General features: G+C 34.8%; 2 protein-coding genes across 3 annotated transcripts in view; both read left to right on the forward strand.

Annotated features, from left to right (window-relative positions):
* Positions 1-3,453, forward strand: part of ARL13B (ADP-ribosylation factor-like 13B) — a 62,511-nt gene extending 59,058 nt beyond the window's left edge. The window contains exon 10 of the mRNA XM_008569156.1: positions 2,348-3,453. Within this exon, the coding sequence (XP_008567378.1) occupies positions 2,348-2,424 (77 nt within the window). The 3' untranslated portion in view covers positions 2,425-3,453. The remainder of the gene's footprint in view (positions 1-2,347) is intronic.
* Positions 3,454-9,125: 5,672 nt separating this feature from the next.
* Positions 9,126-15,347, forward strand: part of NSUN3 (NOP2/Sun domain family, member 3) — a 45,592-nt gene continuing 39,370 nt past the window's right edge. The window contains exons 1-2 of one of the 2 annotated variants that reach the window (XM_008569158.1): positions 9,126-9,210; positions 10,072-10,181. In XM_008569158.1, coding sequence (XP_008567380.1) covers positions 9,196-9,210; positions 10,072-10,181 — 125 coding nt within the window. In that variant the 5' untranslated portion in view covers positions 9,126-9,195. Of the gene's footprint in view, positions 9,211-10,071; positions 10,182-15,347 lie in introns of those variants that run through there. The other variant, XM_008569157.1, reaches the window with a different exon arrangement.

Consider the following 15,347-nt stretch of genomic DNA (forward strand, 5'->3'; position numbering starts at 1 on the left):
TTTGACACCAGCTAAAACATTAGTAATAGCAAGATGAATAAGACATTCATTCTGCCTTTGTGAAGATCCTAATCTCATAGTAAAGAAGACAGTAATTCATCTTACTATATAGCATGTATGATGACAATAAGTTCCATGCTGTAGAATTGGAGTACTTTGTACAAACTGCATGGGCGGTTAGGAAAATTGGCATTAGAACTGGGTCTTCAAAGAATGAGAAGAGTCAGTAAGGAGAAGAAATAGTCTATTCAATGGTAGGGAGTTAGGAAAGAACATTGTTTATTTGCTTCCCAGAGAAAGCACTATAACTTTGCAAGTTTTACAATATCTATTATTTTTTCCCATAAATTTTAAGTCAAAGTATATCTAACCTCGGTTAAAAAAGTGTACAATAAACTCTGTTTTATTAATTGGGGAAGAAATCAGGTGTAATAAATTAAAAATCTTAATACAAAAACCTTACATTAAACAGTTTTTAGGGTTTATTACAAGATGTTCATCCGAGGTCCTGATAGGTACCAATTACATAATTGCATTCTCTTCTTTTTCTAACTTTGTACACATTTTTTTGCTTTTATATATCCAGAAGCATATTGACAAAAAGTTGATGGTGGGTGGACAACCATCTACTTATATGATGAACTAGACTAGATAATTAAAAATCAGTTGCAATTAGTTTGGCACTTCAAATTTACTGAGTTGAAAAACAATTTGCGATAGTCAGACTGGGAATTTAAGGCAGATTCTTATTTTTAGTTTGATTATAGACATTTATTTTCCTAGCAATGTGATTCTGCTTTTCTAATGCTTGTATTGCCTGCATAGCTTGCTCATTTTAACAGTAAGACGGATGCATTCAGAGAAAAGACTTAACTCAATCTGCACTTTATCAGTACGTTATGTATTATATATTACACATTATGAGAAATGGATCAGAGATTCTGTTAGTCAAAAATGCAAAATGTGCAAACTAAAAAATATAAAGTCCTTCATAAAAATGTATGCTGGAAATTAAGTTGGTCATTTTAGTGGGGCACTAAGATTAACTTTTTTATCTTCTACAACTAAGGCAATAAGAAAAATTCTGCATTCTGGTAAATAAATAGTACAAAATCAACTGCACGAATGTGCTAGTTTCTTGGGAGGGAGACTTTTTTGCATGTGCATTTGATTTATCTTTTTAGAAAGGTATTTTTAAATTTCAGAAGTAAAGGCTTTTAGAAAATATATTAATTCTGGTTTAATTGTGAGTTCTCTTATATGTTAGAATTCTTGTTAACTTTAAATTCAAGATGTTAGAAAAGGAATACTTTAAATTTACCAAAATAATTGAGTGTCTCTGTTATTTTAACTATAGCAATAATAATAACTGCATATACGATGTGCCTGACACACTGCTAAGCATTTTAAGGAAGTGTTCAATTTAAATTCTCCTAAATAACCTTATAAGATGGGCATCAGTATTACCATTTTGTGCATGAGGAACCTATACCCCAGGGTCACATAGCTAATAAGTGGCAGAACTTAGGTCTGTCCTGCTTTGAAACCCATTTAACTAATTATTTAACCCTGCTTTAACTAATTATGTTATACTATTATGTTAAGATTTGTTAAGGCATCCTTGTGGCTTAGTGGTTGCTTTCAATTTATAATTGTTTTAAAATCATTTTCTCTTAATACGTTTTTAATATATTTATTTAAGTGATTCTGAATTCCTATGCTTCAGGATAATTTTAAAGTAATAGAACATAAATTAATTACTTACTGAAGGCTTACATATGCCATTAAATTTATAAGCCAGTTTATGATAATTAAGGAATAGAAATTTATTATAAAGGACAATATAAGAATTTTTTGTATGAACTATGCGCCAAATCACTAAGCTACATTGAAGCATTATTGTAAAAGTCTCCATCTTACAAAAACATTGGAATAATTAATTAATGTTTCTCCTAAAATACCTGGAAGTAACAGCCATTGGGTAAGAGCATGGAGTGTTCAAATACTGACTTATCAGAACTTTAAGAGGTTTATTCTGTTTTAATGTTAATGTGTAGTTGGAAACAAAAATAATAAATATATCCATTAGTTGCAGCTTTTTATTAAGTCAAGTGGAGATTAATATATAATATAAAGTTGGGTGTTTACTGTAGAGGTTGTGTTTTGAATTTATTCAAGTTTTCATGGATTTTGATTTTTTTTTTTTCCTATCTTCTCCACCCATTAACTCCCCTGCCAAGTCAGAGTGTTTCACTTTTTTAAAGGTTTTGGTTCGAAAATAATGAACTGTGTTAAACTATTGATTTACCATAACTGTTTCGTGTTTTTGTTTCCTTTCTTTCCATAGATTTCTATGGGAAGCTGCTGCCTCCCCTGGCTGTGCGACAGAGGCCTAACAGTGATGCTCATGATGTGATCTCATAACCAACTAATATGGACAAGCTCTCTTTATATAGAAAGGTGAACTGAGATGCCCTTCTTTTTCAAAAGAAGAAAAGCAATAGACATTGATGACTGGGGCAATATAACCATATTGATGTCAGTGAGGAGACTAATAGCCTGGGAACTGCCCTGATAATTACTTATCTGTGTTCTTCCTGGTCAACAAAGAAAGGAAACAAAATGACCAGTAGATGATATGAGCATTTGGACCAAGTTAGCAAGATGTAGTGTTAACTCTTTGGTTTTACACATCCCCCACTCATGGGCATATTTCTCAAGGAAAACCTCTTCAGAAAAAGAGCCAGTGGACTCTGCACATTTTCTTTACTATGTGTTTAACAGTCTGTATTTCTATGTATTAAGCATTTTTTGTAAGATACATGTGCATGGAAAGGGAACTCTTGGGAATTTGTAACCAAAATTTTTAACTATTTTTATATTTTTTCTAAAACTTAAGAATTTTAATTACGATAATATTGATTGTGCACTTTTCTATAGATGCTTTGTTTAAATTGTGTCTGGAAAATAAGGTTGATTTACTTGACAGACATGAACTATACAAACGGGATATATTTATATGGCTTGAGGTATGTATTGTAATAGCATTGTTCTTGAAGTATACATCCTAATTTGACCTAATTTAAAAATAATACCTTTTTAAAATAGTATATTCTCATATCTTTATTTTACCAAATTATGTGATTTGAAAGCAGTACCCAAGGAGAATTCAATTGTTATTTGTTTTCTTTGGTGATGATCTCAATAAATGGAAGAGACTTGAAATACTGTTTTAACCTAAATGCTTTTTAAATTAATAAAAATATCTTCTATGAGGTATTACTAAAAGTCCTAATAAACCCTTATTGTAAAGATTAGATCCTTTCAGAGGTCACGTTGTTCCCTGTTACTCCCTTGTTTTGTCAGACGCTGCTGTGAAAGAGCTATTGCTCTTTTAGGTTATTCTAATTCTTCTCTGCCTTGATATTAAAAGACAAAAGACTGAAAAAGCTACTTCAGGTCCAAAATCTTGTGTTTTACAACTCGGAAATAGCTTGGATACTAAAGCAATAAGAGTAAAAATGGTGGTTCAAAATTCTTTTAATCAAAAATAATGCCAAACTAATTTCTCAAGTTAAAATGATAGTACTTCTCTTGCACTTAAGAATGGCATCGATAGGATTTGTCTGGCTTTGGGCAAACTTTTAGATATATTTGAGTACAGATTCATAATGTTGCATTTAATTGAAAGCATACCTTTATATCAAGGTGAAAATACTATAAACAGAACGACTTCTGTATCACTTTGTTAAGATTGGTGCCAACATATACTGGCATCTGATACAGGTAATAACTTTAATATATACATCTAAGGCAATTTTTTTTTTCCTTTTTGTCTTTTTTCGTGACCGGCAACGGATCGCAACCCTCGGTGTTGCGCCCACACCTCGCTCAGCCAGTGAGCAGCCGGTCTGTATGTGGGATCCGAACCCTCAGCGGGAGCACCGCCACACTCCCAAGTGGCGCACTGTAGCAGTGCGCCACCGGGCCGGCCCCTAAGGCAATTTAATATGATTATTTACTTTTAAAATTTTACTTCAGAGCATCACATTTTATTCACATGTTTTTTAACTTCCTAAACTTTAATTAATCAGGTCACTTATTACTCTAGTCAGCATGGTACAGTGTCTTGGAGTTTATACGTCGGACCTACCTACCACACTGAGTGAATAAAAAGCATTCGACTTCAGATATAAATTTCATAACAGCCTAAATTTGATAGGTGGCTGAAGTGTAAGGAAAAGCAACACAGGAAGACCATATATAAATTTTGAAATGGATTTTAGAGGGGAAATTACACACATTCTTGGTTCCTTTTGTAACATATACATTGATTCATTTTTTAAACTAAACCTCATACTTTTGCCATCTTTTTAATATTCATTTAGTTTGAGAGTAAATATGAGTTTTTATTTTTTTGTTTTTTAGCAGTGTTTACTGTATTGTACAGTACTTGCCGAATCCATTTAATAAAAATAAAATGATTTTGAAATTAAATAGGTGATAAAATGGAATCATTGTGTTATATAGCCCACTCAAAAATTAATTTGTATTCTTAAAGCAATCTAAAAATACTTTAAAGAATGTTTTGTAAATTTTAACAATTCAATGACTATTTTGTTATATGCTACATTTTTATTCTATCATCATGAGTTATGACTTTTCATGCAATAAAAATAATTTATATCAATATACTGTTTCTCTTTTCATTTGGTGGATTTAAGTGATTTCCTCTTGGTAATAAAATAAGTAAGCATTTTTATTTTTAGTTTCATTTTTTTAGTGAATGGTCGATACAGGGATCTGAACCCTTGACCGTGGTGTTATGGCACTCTAACCGACTGAGCTAACTAGCCAGCCAGGATTTTTAAATATAATTGTTAAAAGACAATTTAAATCAGTCAGTTAAAATAATGCATTTTTTGTTATTTTACATGAAAAAGTTTTTTCTCTGCAAGTTTTCGTATATATGGGAAAGAATGTGCTTTGGAAGGCAGCTAAAAACAGCATCATTTCACCATATGATTCTAGATGTTTAGGTGTCTGTTTTTTGTTAAAGCTACTGGTCAACAGATACATTTTTATTTATTTAAAAGTTAATCTTATATGCCTTTATATATAAATACATATGTATATAATATATACACAATTGTAGGTAGTTGATGTCAAGTATAAAACTATGCATAGAAACACTAGAAAAATGTTGCTAAATGCTAATAGTGAATTTTTTTAGTTATCGGTTGTATGTTTTCCTCAATTTTTCAAACTATTTTTGTAATTTGGTTTACTTTTTTAGTGGAGGAAGCAAGTTTATAATTTCGTATAAATTATTTAAGTGCCATTTTTTTTTTTTGTAAGTTTGAAATTAAATGCTCTTTTAAATGCCAAATGAAAGACTAGAATTTTCTTAATATGTAAAACCTCCTGTGAATAGCCTGGAGAAGTTCATCTATAGAATACACCATTATATTTGCAGCTGATCTTTTACTAAGTGTTCTCTTACTATGACAACACTTTGATATGATACTCAGTTTGACATGCTATGCCATTCATTTTACTCGACTTCTCCCATTTCAACTAAAGAAATCAAATGCTTCCAGGTGGCAAAAGTTTTCCAAAAGTGAAACTGCTTATACAAATAAATCTGTAGCTTGCAAATATTATTATTCTTTTCTTTAATAAGTAAGTTTTTCTCTAGAGGATGCTTTGGCTACCAAGTTTACGCTAATACTGATTATTTAATTTATCAAGTAATATGTTCAAACTGATCAAAGAACAAATCCAGGTATTTCGAAACTTTTAAAGTATGATATAGGATATCAAAATAGCAATAATCTTTTAGCTTTGTAGAAACAGAATAATAGAAGCCTGTTTTTTTGTTTGTTTTTGTTTTTTGTTTTGTTTGAGAAAAAAAGGAAGTTAGAAATAAATGAATTCCTTTTAATGAAGGGGATCAGCTTATGACTACAGGGAAAATAAGGAAGAAATCATTTGCTTGGTTAGCGCCTAAGTTGTAAATTCCTTCTATGCACTGATGAGGAAACAGAATTTGTGACCTAGGTAAGTGAATCAGTGGTCTCCAAATTTTTAAATAATACATCCTATCTGTAAATATTTTTAATATACATTTTGTTTAAATTATTGTATTAGTTTGCTAGGGCTGCCATAACAAAGTACCTCAGACCAAGGTGGCTTACGCAAAAGGAGTTTATGTTCTCACAGTTCTGGAGTTTGGAAGTCTGAGACCAAGGTGTTGGCTGGTTTGATTTCTGTAGAGGCCTCTCTCCTGAGCTTATAGATAGCCGCAGCCTTGCTATGTCTTCACATGGCTTTTTCTCTCCATATGCGCCCCTGGTATCTCTGAACACCGTGTTCAATTTTCCTCTTCTTACAACTTAATTAATCACCTCTTTAAAGACCCCATCTCCAAATACAGTCACATTCTGAGGTACTGGGGGTTAAGGCTTCAACATATGAATTTTGGTGGGACAAATTTCAGCCCATAAAAGTTATATCCATGCTCTACTGCACTATGTACATTTAAAATATGGTTCCCTGAAAAAAGAAATTTAAGAAAAATAGATAAAACTAAATAAAAATAGAAATCATTATATTTACTTTCTAGTTGCAGTGGATTGTCTGTTGGAGTTTATACACACTAACTTGGAACCCTAAATTAATGAAATGAGAGGCTCACCTGAGGTTAAAGTACGATATTGCCTACAACTATGATGTGTTCTCTAGCATCGATCACAGGTTTCTCTGTTGTGTTTTTCTACCATATTTTTAAGGAGCTAAGGGCTCTCATGACGTGCAATTACTTTACTACAAAGTCTGTCCTCCCTTTTGACAACATAAACCTCTATATGAAAATGAAAGGTTTTGAGACATGTTTTATGTAAATGTGAACATTCATAACAGATAGCTAGTTTAAGAGATAGTCTGTCAAGTGTACTTATTCTGAAACACTTCTTAGATCAACTTACTTCACAATAAAATTGCTGAGGTACGTAAAAATTCTTTTCCTGCCTGGAGTTAAGTACTTATTAAGCTGCTTGGTTCTTTAACACTCTAATACTACTACTAATAAAAACTAACGTAATTTCTGGTACTTGTGTCAGCTCAGTTTCTTATCTCATGTCTGCAGTGGTTTAAAACAAGTCTGCTACTAATAGTTTCTTCCTAAAACTTAATGTGGAGCATTGTTTCTTCTTCAGTAGCTATTTGGGATGGGGGTTGGGGGCAAATCCCTCAACATCCTCATGAGACACAAATATTGATTCTAGATAGATTACAGGTTACACATAAAATATCAGACTATAAATATATATGTATTTATAAAAGCGGGTCTGAAACAGAAGTGGCTTTCCTCTGTAGGAAGAAATTTATAAGCTTGAAAGCAATGGAATCAATAACAAACTCAAGTAATTGATAATGCATAAAAGTTTAAAATATTTTCACACTTCAAATGGTTGTAAGAAAAATCAGGAAAGTATTTAAAAATGTGACATGGTTAACATCTTTAATATAAATATGAATAAAATAGCACTAAGACACTTGTAGGTAAGTGGGCATGAGCAAGTAATTTATTTAAAAAACAGTAAGATTTGAAATCCTACCCATACTAAGAACATAATTATAATTTTTAAGATTATCAAAAATACAGATAAAAATTCCTGAACAAATTCATGAATATGCTAAAAGTCACAGAATAGAACTAATAAAACCTCTTCAAATATAAAACATCATCTTTCCCTAATATGTGATTCTTACTACCTACTTAAAAGTCTTATATGTCTACATTGCAAATATAATACTACTGTATTAATTCATTAATTACAACATTTTGTAATGAGCATAGGAAAATAAAGTAAAATCTCTAAGTATAGAGGCTGAAAAGTAGACTAATGACTTTTCCACAAACATCCAACAGATGGCTTACATTTAATCATTTCACTCCTGAATACCACATGTTCTTTTGTAACAAATCTAAATTCTAACAAGATGTATTTTTACATTACTGGGAAACTTGTTTGTATATGTTAAGCTTCAAATCACATCAGTAGTTAAGACATTTGTCTTTTTACATGGTGGTAAGACTTGTACCTATTACATATACCTATATTGATATTCTGAGCATCAAGGGCCAACTCAAAATGATGATGCTTATTAAATGTCAGGGATGGTTTTAAGCACTGAATTTCTCTGAGAAATTGCTGATTGCTGCTACAAGGGATAGTTACTAAAGAGCATCACCAAAAGACCAAATAAACTGCTATTCCTATCAGAATGGATGCAATAAATACCTTCCTAATAACCATTAGCACTTGTAAAGGTGAGTGAGGAGGCTAGTGTGGAGGGTCATTTTGGTCTTCAAACATTGGTATCAGAACATGATGATAATAATCACATTGATTATGATAGTGAAAATAATAGAGGCAGCTAACATTCGGGCATTTACTGTTTCCTAGTCTGTGCTAAGCGTTTTATATGTACAACGTATTTCAATGTAATCATTTAACTATCCCTCCCCATTAATAGGACAGATTATCCCCATGCGCCAGCTCTGATACAGGGATCCGAACCTGTGACCTTGAAGTTATAAGACTGCGCTCTAACCAACTACGCTAACCAGGTTTCTGTACGACCTACTGGGCTAATAAGGTAAGCGTACTTAATATCTTTTTCACCATATTTCACACTTTTATCCTTTAGTACTGAATTCATGGGCTAACGGAGATTTGGTAGACTAATTCAGTAACTAGCTTCGCCTTTGAGAAGTTTAAAACAATGTTCATACAACATAACCCAAAGATTCATTCTTTTACTGAATCCCACGCACATAGACTGTTCAGCGCGTTATGTAACTTTCTACGGACTAGCAGCCCGAAGTTCAGCCCAAGGGCTCCGGCCACGCCCAAGGAGTAGGCGTGGACTTCGCCGGCGGCCTCCCCGCCCTTGGAAATCCCCGTCTCCACCGGCAACCCGCCGAAGTAACTTCGCGCATGCTTCTCGCGGGACCTAATCCGTTTTGGCGAGATTTCTATAACGCAGGCAAGACAATATCTCGCGAGAACTTGAACCGGAAAAGTGGAAGCGTATTCCCGCGAATTCCGGAAGTCAGGCTGTTCTTTCAGTTCCTTGAAAGCTTTTTGATATCGGTTACTGTGGACATATTTGGAAGCCTTCGGCAGGATGGTGCTGACCCGGGTGAGGCCTGGGGCGTGGCCGGGCGCTTCTGGCCCAGCCACACTTTTCTACATGGCCGAGGTGGGGAGGGAGGGGACTCGGATGGGGTAACCTCGCTTTTGGCCGCCCTTTCGCGATATCCGAGTTTCCTTGGCTTCGCTGTCCAGATCCCTGGGATGATGCTGAGTTCGTTGACGCTTGCTCGTGAGCCGTCTGTGTAGTTTTCTCTCAAGGCCTCCCTCTGTCCCCGGATAAATGCTCCCTTCAGTCCAGCCCGCCGACTTCTAATACCTACTCCCTCCAGCTTCGAGAAGAGTGTAAGCTCCTTGAGAGCTGAGACTTTGTCTTCTGTGTCACTGCTGTATCCTAGGATCTTGCAACAATGTCTGTTCCATAATAGGCCTTCGCTACACTTTTCTTGGATGGGTAAATGAAACAATTGCAAGGAAATGTCAAGAGGAAACTAGATTGACTTTTTTCCTAAATAAACGAATTATTTTGGAATAATTTTAGATTTACAGAAAATTTTCAAAAATAGAAGAGATCCCCTATGCCTTTCACCGTGTTCCCCCTGACGTTAACATCTACAGTGGCATTTTAAAATTAGTTTTGTTCCTTTTGACACAGTTTCCTTAGCACCATGAGATTGCGCTTTAACATTTGCTTGACATTTGGACAATAATCATTGCGAAGAACTGCCCTTTTTCATAGGTAGAATATCCCAATACAATTTTCTTACACGTAAGGTATTGCTCCCCCAGTGAGAACTGGTAATTATCCATAAGAAGTGTTCTCATCTTAAAAAATAAAAAGACTGCTAATGTTGAAGTTCAATAAATTTGTAATATCAGTGTGTGTCAGCAACTTTTCTTATCGTCATAGCTGAAAACAAAATCAGACGGGAAGCTTGCAAAACAGATTTGCAAAGCTGTGTTGGATCATTTTGAAAAACAGTACTCCAAAGAACTTGGAGATTCCTGGGATACAGTAAGGTTAGTATATTTCATCTCTTGATGCTTTATGATACGACAGAAAAAGTAAAGTATATAATATACCTTTTTCGGGGAAGGATGCTGTGAGGATAAAAGGTAAAGAAATCTAAACTGGCTACTCTTTCCTATTGCAGCTGTAGAAAGAAGAACTAAGAGGAAATAGGTTGAATTATAGGATGATAGAAAGGGGAGGAAGAAACGTGGTAGTGATTGTAAGCAAAAATTTTTATAACCTTCCTTTGAGCAATTGCTTTCATCCTTGAAATAGGAATGCCCACCAGTTTGACAAAATTAATTATACAGTAACAGAAAAATCTTAAAACTTGAGGATATTTGACTAGTTTTTGAAATTCAGAAGATTGTATACCAAATCTTTAAAGCCAATAACTGCTTTATCTTACCCAAATCACTTTATTCGGTAATCATCTTCCCTGTTATGTCTGTGGCTGACTATATTTTGAACGTATGCACATGTATACACACACCTTCTTTAAATGTATTATAAAAAATAGAAATAAGAAACGTTTAATGCATGACAGTTACAGAAGTTTAATTTGTATGTTTGGAGAGTTTTGCAGTTGGTCAGAATGTTACCTACGGGTTCTTGATATTAAGTGCCTGATACAATATACAATGCCCTCCCAAGTACAAAAAGCAAGACAGTACCCATGTCTAGTTTGCATGCATTCTAGTGTTCCTGGGGGAGGTGGGGGGAGTGGTGTGTTTACAACTATGTAAACTGCCAGTTCAGTAAGTATTATGATATAAGTAGGCTTTGTCTTATCTAACAAAGCCTGAGGGTGCCAGTGAAAGACTAAGAAGAAGCCTGCACTTGGTAACTTAGAGGAGTGACTGGCAAAAGGAACTATAGACACTCCAGGCTGAGGGAAGAGGGTGCCCTGCACCTGAAGTTAGGGGCAAGAGCTCAATACATTTTGCAAAGGGAGAAAAAAGTTATATGGCTGCAGATGATATATGGAACTTGATTCAGACTGTAATTTCTCATATGATTGTCTTATTCTGTTGCTTCTTGGTTTGACTCAATAAGCATTTCTTTACAAAGGACAGCTTTAAGCATTTTTTTTTTTTAACAGATTAGTCAACAATTTGGGCTGATAAAGATCATAAAGTCTGAGGTGGTTCTAAGATAATTTCAGGACAATTACGCTCTTTTAGAAACTCATAAATTCTGTAATAATGAAAACATAGTTTATGTAGTTGTGGTTTTTATTTCAAAACTAGATTTCTAAATGGGTGTCTTCTCACACCAAAAGAAAGACCAAGTGTGTAATAAATTCATGAGGTTTTCAGTCTGTAAAGGTACTCAGAACATCCAAATAACCAAACAGCTATTACGTGCTTATTATGTGCTAGGCAATACCGATTTATATGAACCTCAGAACAAATCTATGAGGTTCATTTTCCGTTTTTCACCCGGGGATGTTGCACAGAGTTTAAGTAACTTGCCTAAGTTCATTAGCTAGTAAGTGGCAGAGCTGGGACTTGTGCTTAGGCTCTCTGACTCAAGAACTCCCAGTGCTAACCCTTGTTCTATATTGTCTCTCATACCTGGGATGTAATTAGGCGTACTTGGGTGATTCAAAAAAAAAAAAAAGATTTCAAGTGGTATTTTGTCTATAGACTTTATAGTAATCTGGCTACTCATTTTTCTATTGAGTGTACTCAGACAGACTTATAAATTATTTGACCCTGAATGAAATGAGCAGTGAACCTCAAATCATTTAATTAGCTGTGCCTTCTGCTTCATCTACCTTTTTGTTGGATTTTCATGGTAATTTAATTTTTACATAAACATGTGCTAAATTTGTCATAGGCAAAATGGAGGCTTCTCAGCTTATAAAATAGTCTGAGCGTGGAAGATGGCATGGGGAAGTAAGAACAGAGTTAAATATTTTGTTTTTTAACTATTTGCAAGACATAATATTGCACTTGCAGAGTCTATTTACTTCCAGGGAAAGTTGTGTGCTTTTTTTTTTTTTTTCATATCTAGAAAGTAATATACTCAATATTTTTAGTTTCCTGTAGTGGTGGGAAGATTTAGTATTTATTTTAATGTTACTGTTTTGTAATAATCTTTCTTGCTGAGTTATTCTCTGAGCAGCTTTTCAAAGCTGGAGTTTATCCTGGTTCAATTTTTGCTTTACTTGTTGCCTACATGTTCTTCTTCATGTTAGCCCATTAATGGCATGACCTTAAACTTCGATCAATATGCTGTCATCTCAATTTCATTTTCTCCTTTCTCCTCCATACCTTCACTACCTTTGTGGTAAAGAATTAACCTTCCTCAAAAATAGGCATTTTACCTTCAGCTCCTCGGAGGTGATCTCTAAGCCCTTTGAATGTCCTGCCTGATAAGAGTGTCTCTGGGGGCTTAAGCCATAACTGATAGTCTAACAGTGTGATTTATGGTGGGGGCTGTGGACCACAGATATCAGCTCAAGTTCCAGTGGCTGGAGACTAAAAATCAGCTGTATGAACCGTCAGTCATGTGTATGTAGCCAAGCCTTAATAAAAACTGGACACCAAGGCTTCGGTGAGTGTCCCTGGTTGGCAGTACTCCTGTGTACATTGTCACATATCATTCCTTGTTCATGATTCCACTGGAGGGGACAACTGGAAGCTTTATGCTTTGAATTTTTGAGGCCTCTACACCATGAATCTGTTCCCATGACTGATTTTAATCCTGTATACTTTTACTGTAATAAATTGTAACCATACTGTGAGTATCACTGCTTTCTGTGAGTTTTTTGTGTCCTTCTAGTGAATAATTAAACTTGACAGTGGTCTTGGGGACTTCCTAATTATGTGCTACCACACACTTCTGTCCCAATCAAAATCTAAATGGCTACCAAATGCTATTGCTTCTACCTGAGACATTTCTTAATTTGAATCTCTCTTTTTATCTCTACTGCTACTATTCAGCTACACCTTCATCATCTCTTTATTTCTTTATTTTTTAATATGAGATGTTGCAGAGTGATGGAGGGGAAGGAAGAAAGGGGCGGGGCTGGCTCAGGGCTGGCTCCTTTCCTGGCTTGGATGCAGATGGGGTATGCCGATGGGAGTCCAGGGGGGCTCCCAGCCTCCACTGTGTGGCTTCATCATCTCTTATCTGTCATATTGCAACAGCCATAGTCTCCCATGTTTATATTTATTTGTTTGCTTATTTTATCAACCACTTTAATGGCACCATGTGCCAGGCAATTTTCCAATCACTTTACAGATGATAATCCTCTGTACAACCCTCTGAGGTAGTTATTATTTCCATTTACAGATAGGAAAGCTGAGGCACACAGAGGTTAAGGAAGTTGCCTAAGGATACACAGCTCACATTTGGAAGAGCCTTGGGAGTTTGTCTCATCTAGTCTGTCATGCTGCTTCTCTGTGCTGCCATATTCTGTTGTGTCACTCCTTGAATACAAACCTCCTTTGGTCCCCCACTGTCTGTAGTATTATGTTTAGACTAAAGATCTTATCATGACTAGAGAGGCTCCTTCATGCCTTTGGGACTGGATGAGTTGTTCCCTCTGCCAGGAATGCCCTTCTACTTTCTCCCTCTATACAGTGATTAGGAGTGTGGGTTCAGATCTCACCTCTGCATCTTGTAGCATATGACCTAGGTAAGTTACTGAACATCTCTGTGCCTCATTGTCGTTATCTTAAAATGGGAAAAAATAGTACCTATTTTATGTAATCATTTGAGACAATAAAATGAATAATTTTTCAAGATTGTATAATTATTCAAGAATGAATAATTCTTTCAAGATTGTATTGTGGTATACCAACTTGCTCAGCTCTTCCTGACAAGGAAGGGTCTTGAAAAAGCAGTACCTTAAGATTTTGGCAAGTCACCAACTTACTACAGTTTAGAGAGTATTTATGTACAAGGCATTGTGCTGAGCACTAAGGATACAAAGATGGACATAAGATGGACATATCCTGCCCTCAAGCATATGTATGAGGGGAGGATTAATTGAAAATCTTTATGAACTTTGGAAATTTTATGTGTACTTTATAGAATGCAAAACAAAAACACAAACATTTAAGTCTGGCCTAACATTCTTTTATTTAGACACTGTCCTCACTGTATGTTCACATAACAGAGAGGAAAAAATTATATAACCAGATGGTATCACCAGAATCTGTAAAAGGGGATAGAGTGGGGTGGTTAGGGAAGAGAGAAGTAAACTAGTATTTAGATTTCTGTTTTTTCCCATATTTTGGCTTTACACACATTTTTAACCTTAATCTGTGCAAATTCCTGTGAAGTAGTAACTTTTAGCCCCTATTAAAGTCAGAAGTTAGAACAATTGCCAGGTGTCTCAGAATTATGGCTAATCCAGGCCTATGACTTAAAAGTCCATGCATTTTTCTCTGCCATCTGTGCTGCTGTGAAGGGTCTGGAGGCCCAGCCTTGAAAGTGTATGCACAATTCCCCTAATAAAAGGGACTCCATATGTTCAGACTTTTTAGCCTTTTATTGTTTCTCCCAGAAACACAAATCTTCACACAGGACTTTCTATCTGAGGTACTATGGACAACAAATCTGGACATAAATTGCCCTTCTATTAGAAACAAAGAAAAACATTGCCAAGGAGTAGGAAGCTATTAGCGCATCATTAGAATCTGTGAAGAGTAAAAACAAAATGGCTTGAAAACATTTTGGTGTATTTCCATGAATTAATTTATTCTTTTCTAAACCAGGCTTTTACAGTCAATTTAATGAGCACCCTCTAGTGGATAATAATAGCACTAAACCAAGGGATTGCTATTTTTTTAACCATGGAATTTAAATTGGTTTTGTAATCTACAGGGATATACCAACTGTGCTTAGCAATTTCTAAGTGATTTTTTAAATCATCATAATTATATAGGAAGGTAGAGTATAGAATATTAGGAGAAAAGAATAGTCACAGAAAAGTTGAATGAAAATCGTAGTGTAAAATAGCATTGTTCAAATAATACATTATACACGTTTTTAAGATTTAAGTTAACTAGATTTTAGTTTTTTAAATGCTTGAATTTTATTAAAATAGTAATTAGTCCAGAGATCTGTGAATCAAACTCTGATTTAATTAATTTACTCAGGGACTTAGGCCCCTGGCACTTAAGTCAGGGAAACAGAAAATTAAGTTAAGGTCCCCT

The sequence above is a fragment of the Galeopterus variegatus genome, unplaced genomic scaffold, assembly GCF_000696425.1.
Source record: "Galeopterus variegatus unplaced genomic scaffold, G_variegatus-3.0.2 Scaffold470, whole genome shotgun sequence".
Taxonomy (NCBI): Eukaryota; Metazoa; Chordata; class Mammalia; order Dermoptera; family Cynocephalidae; genus Galeopterus; species Galeopterus variegatus.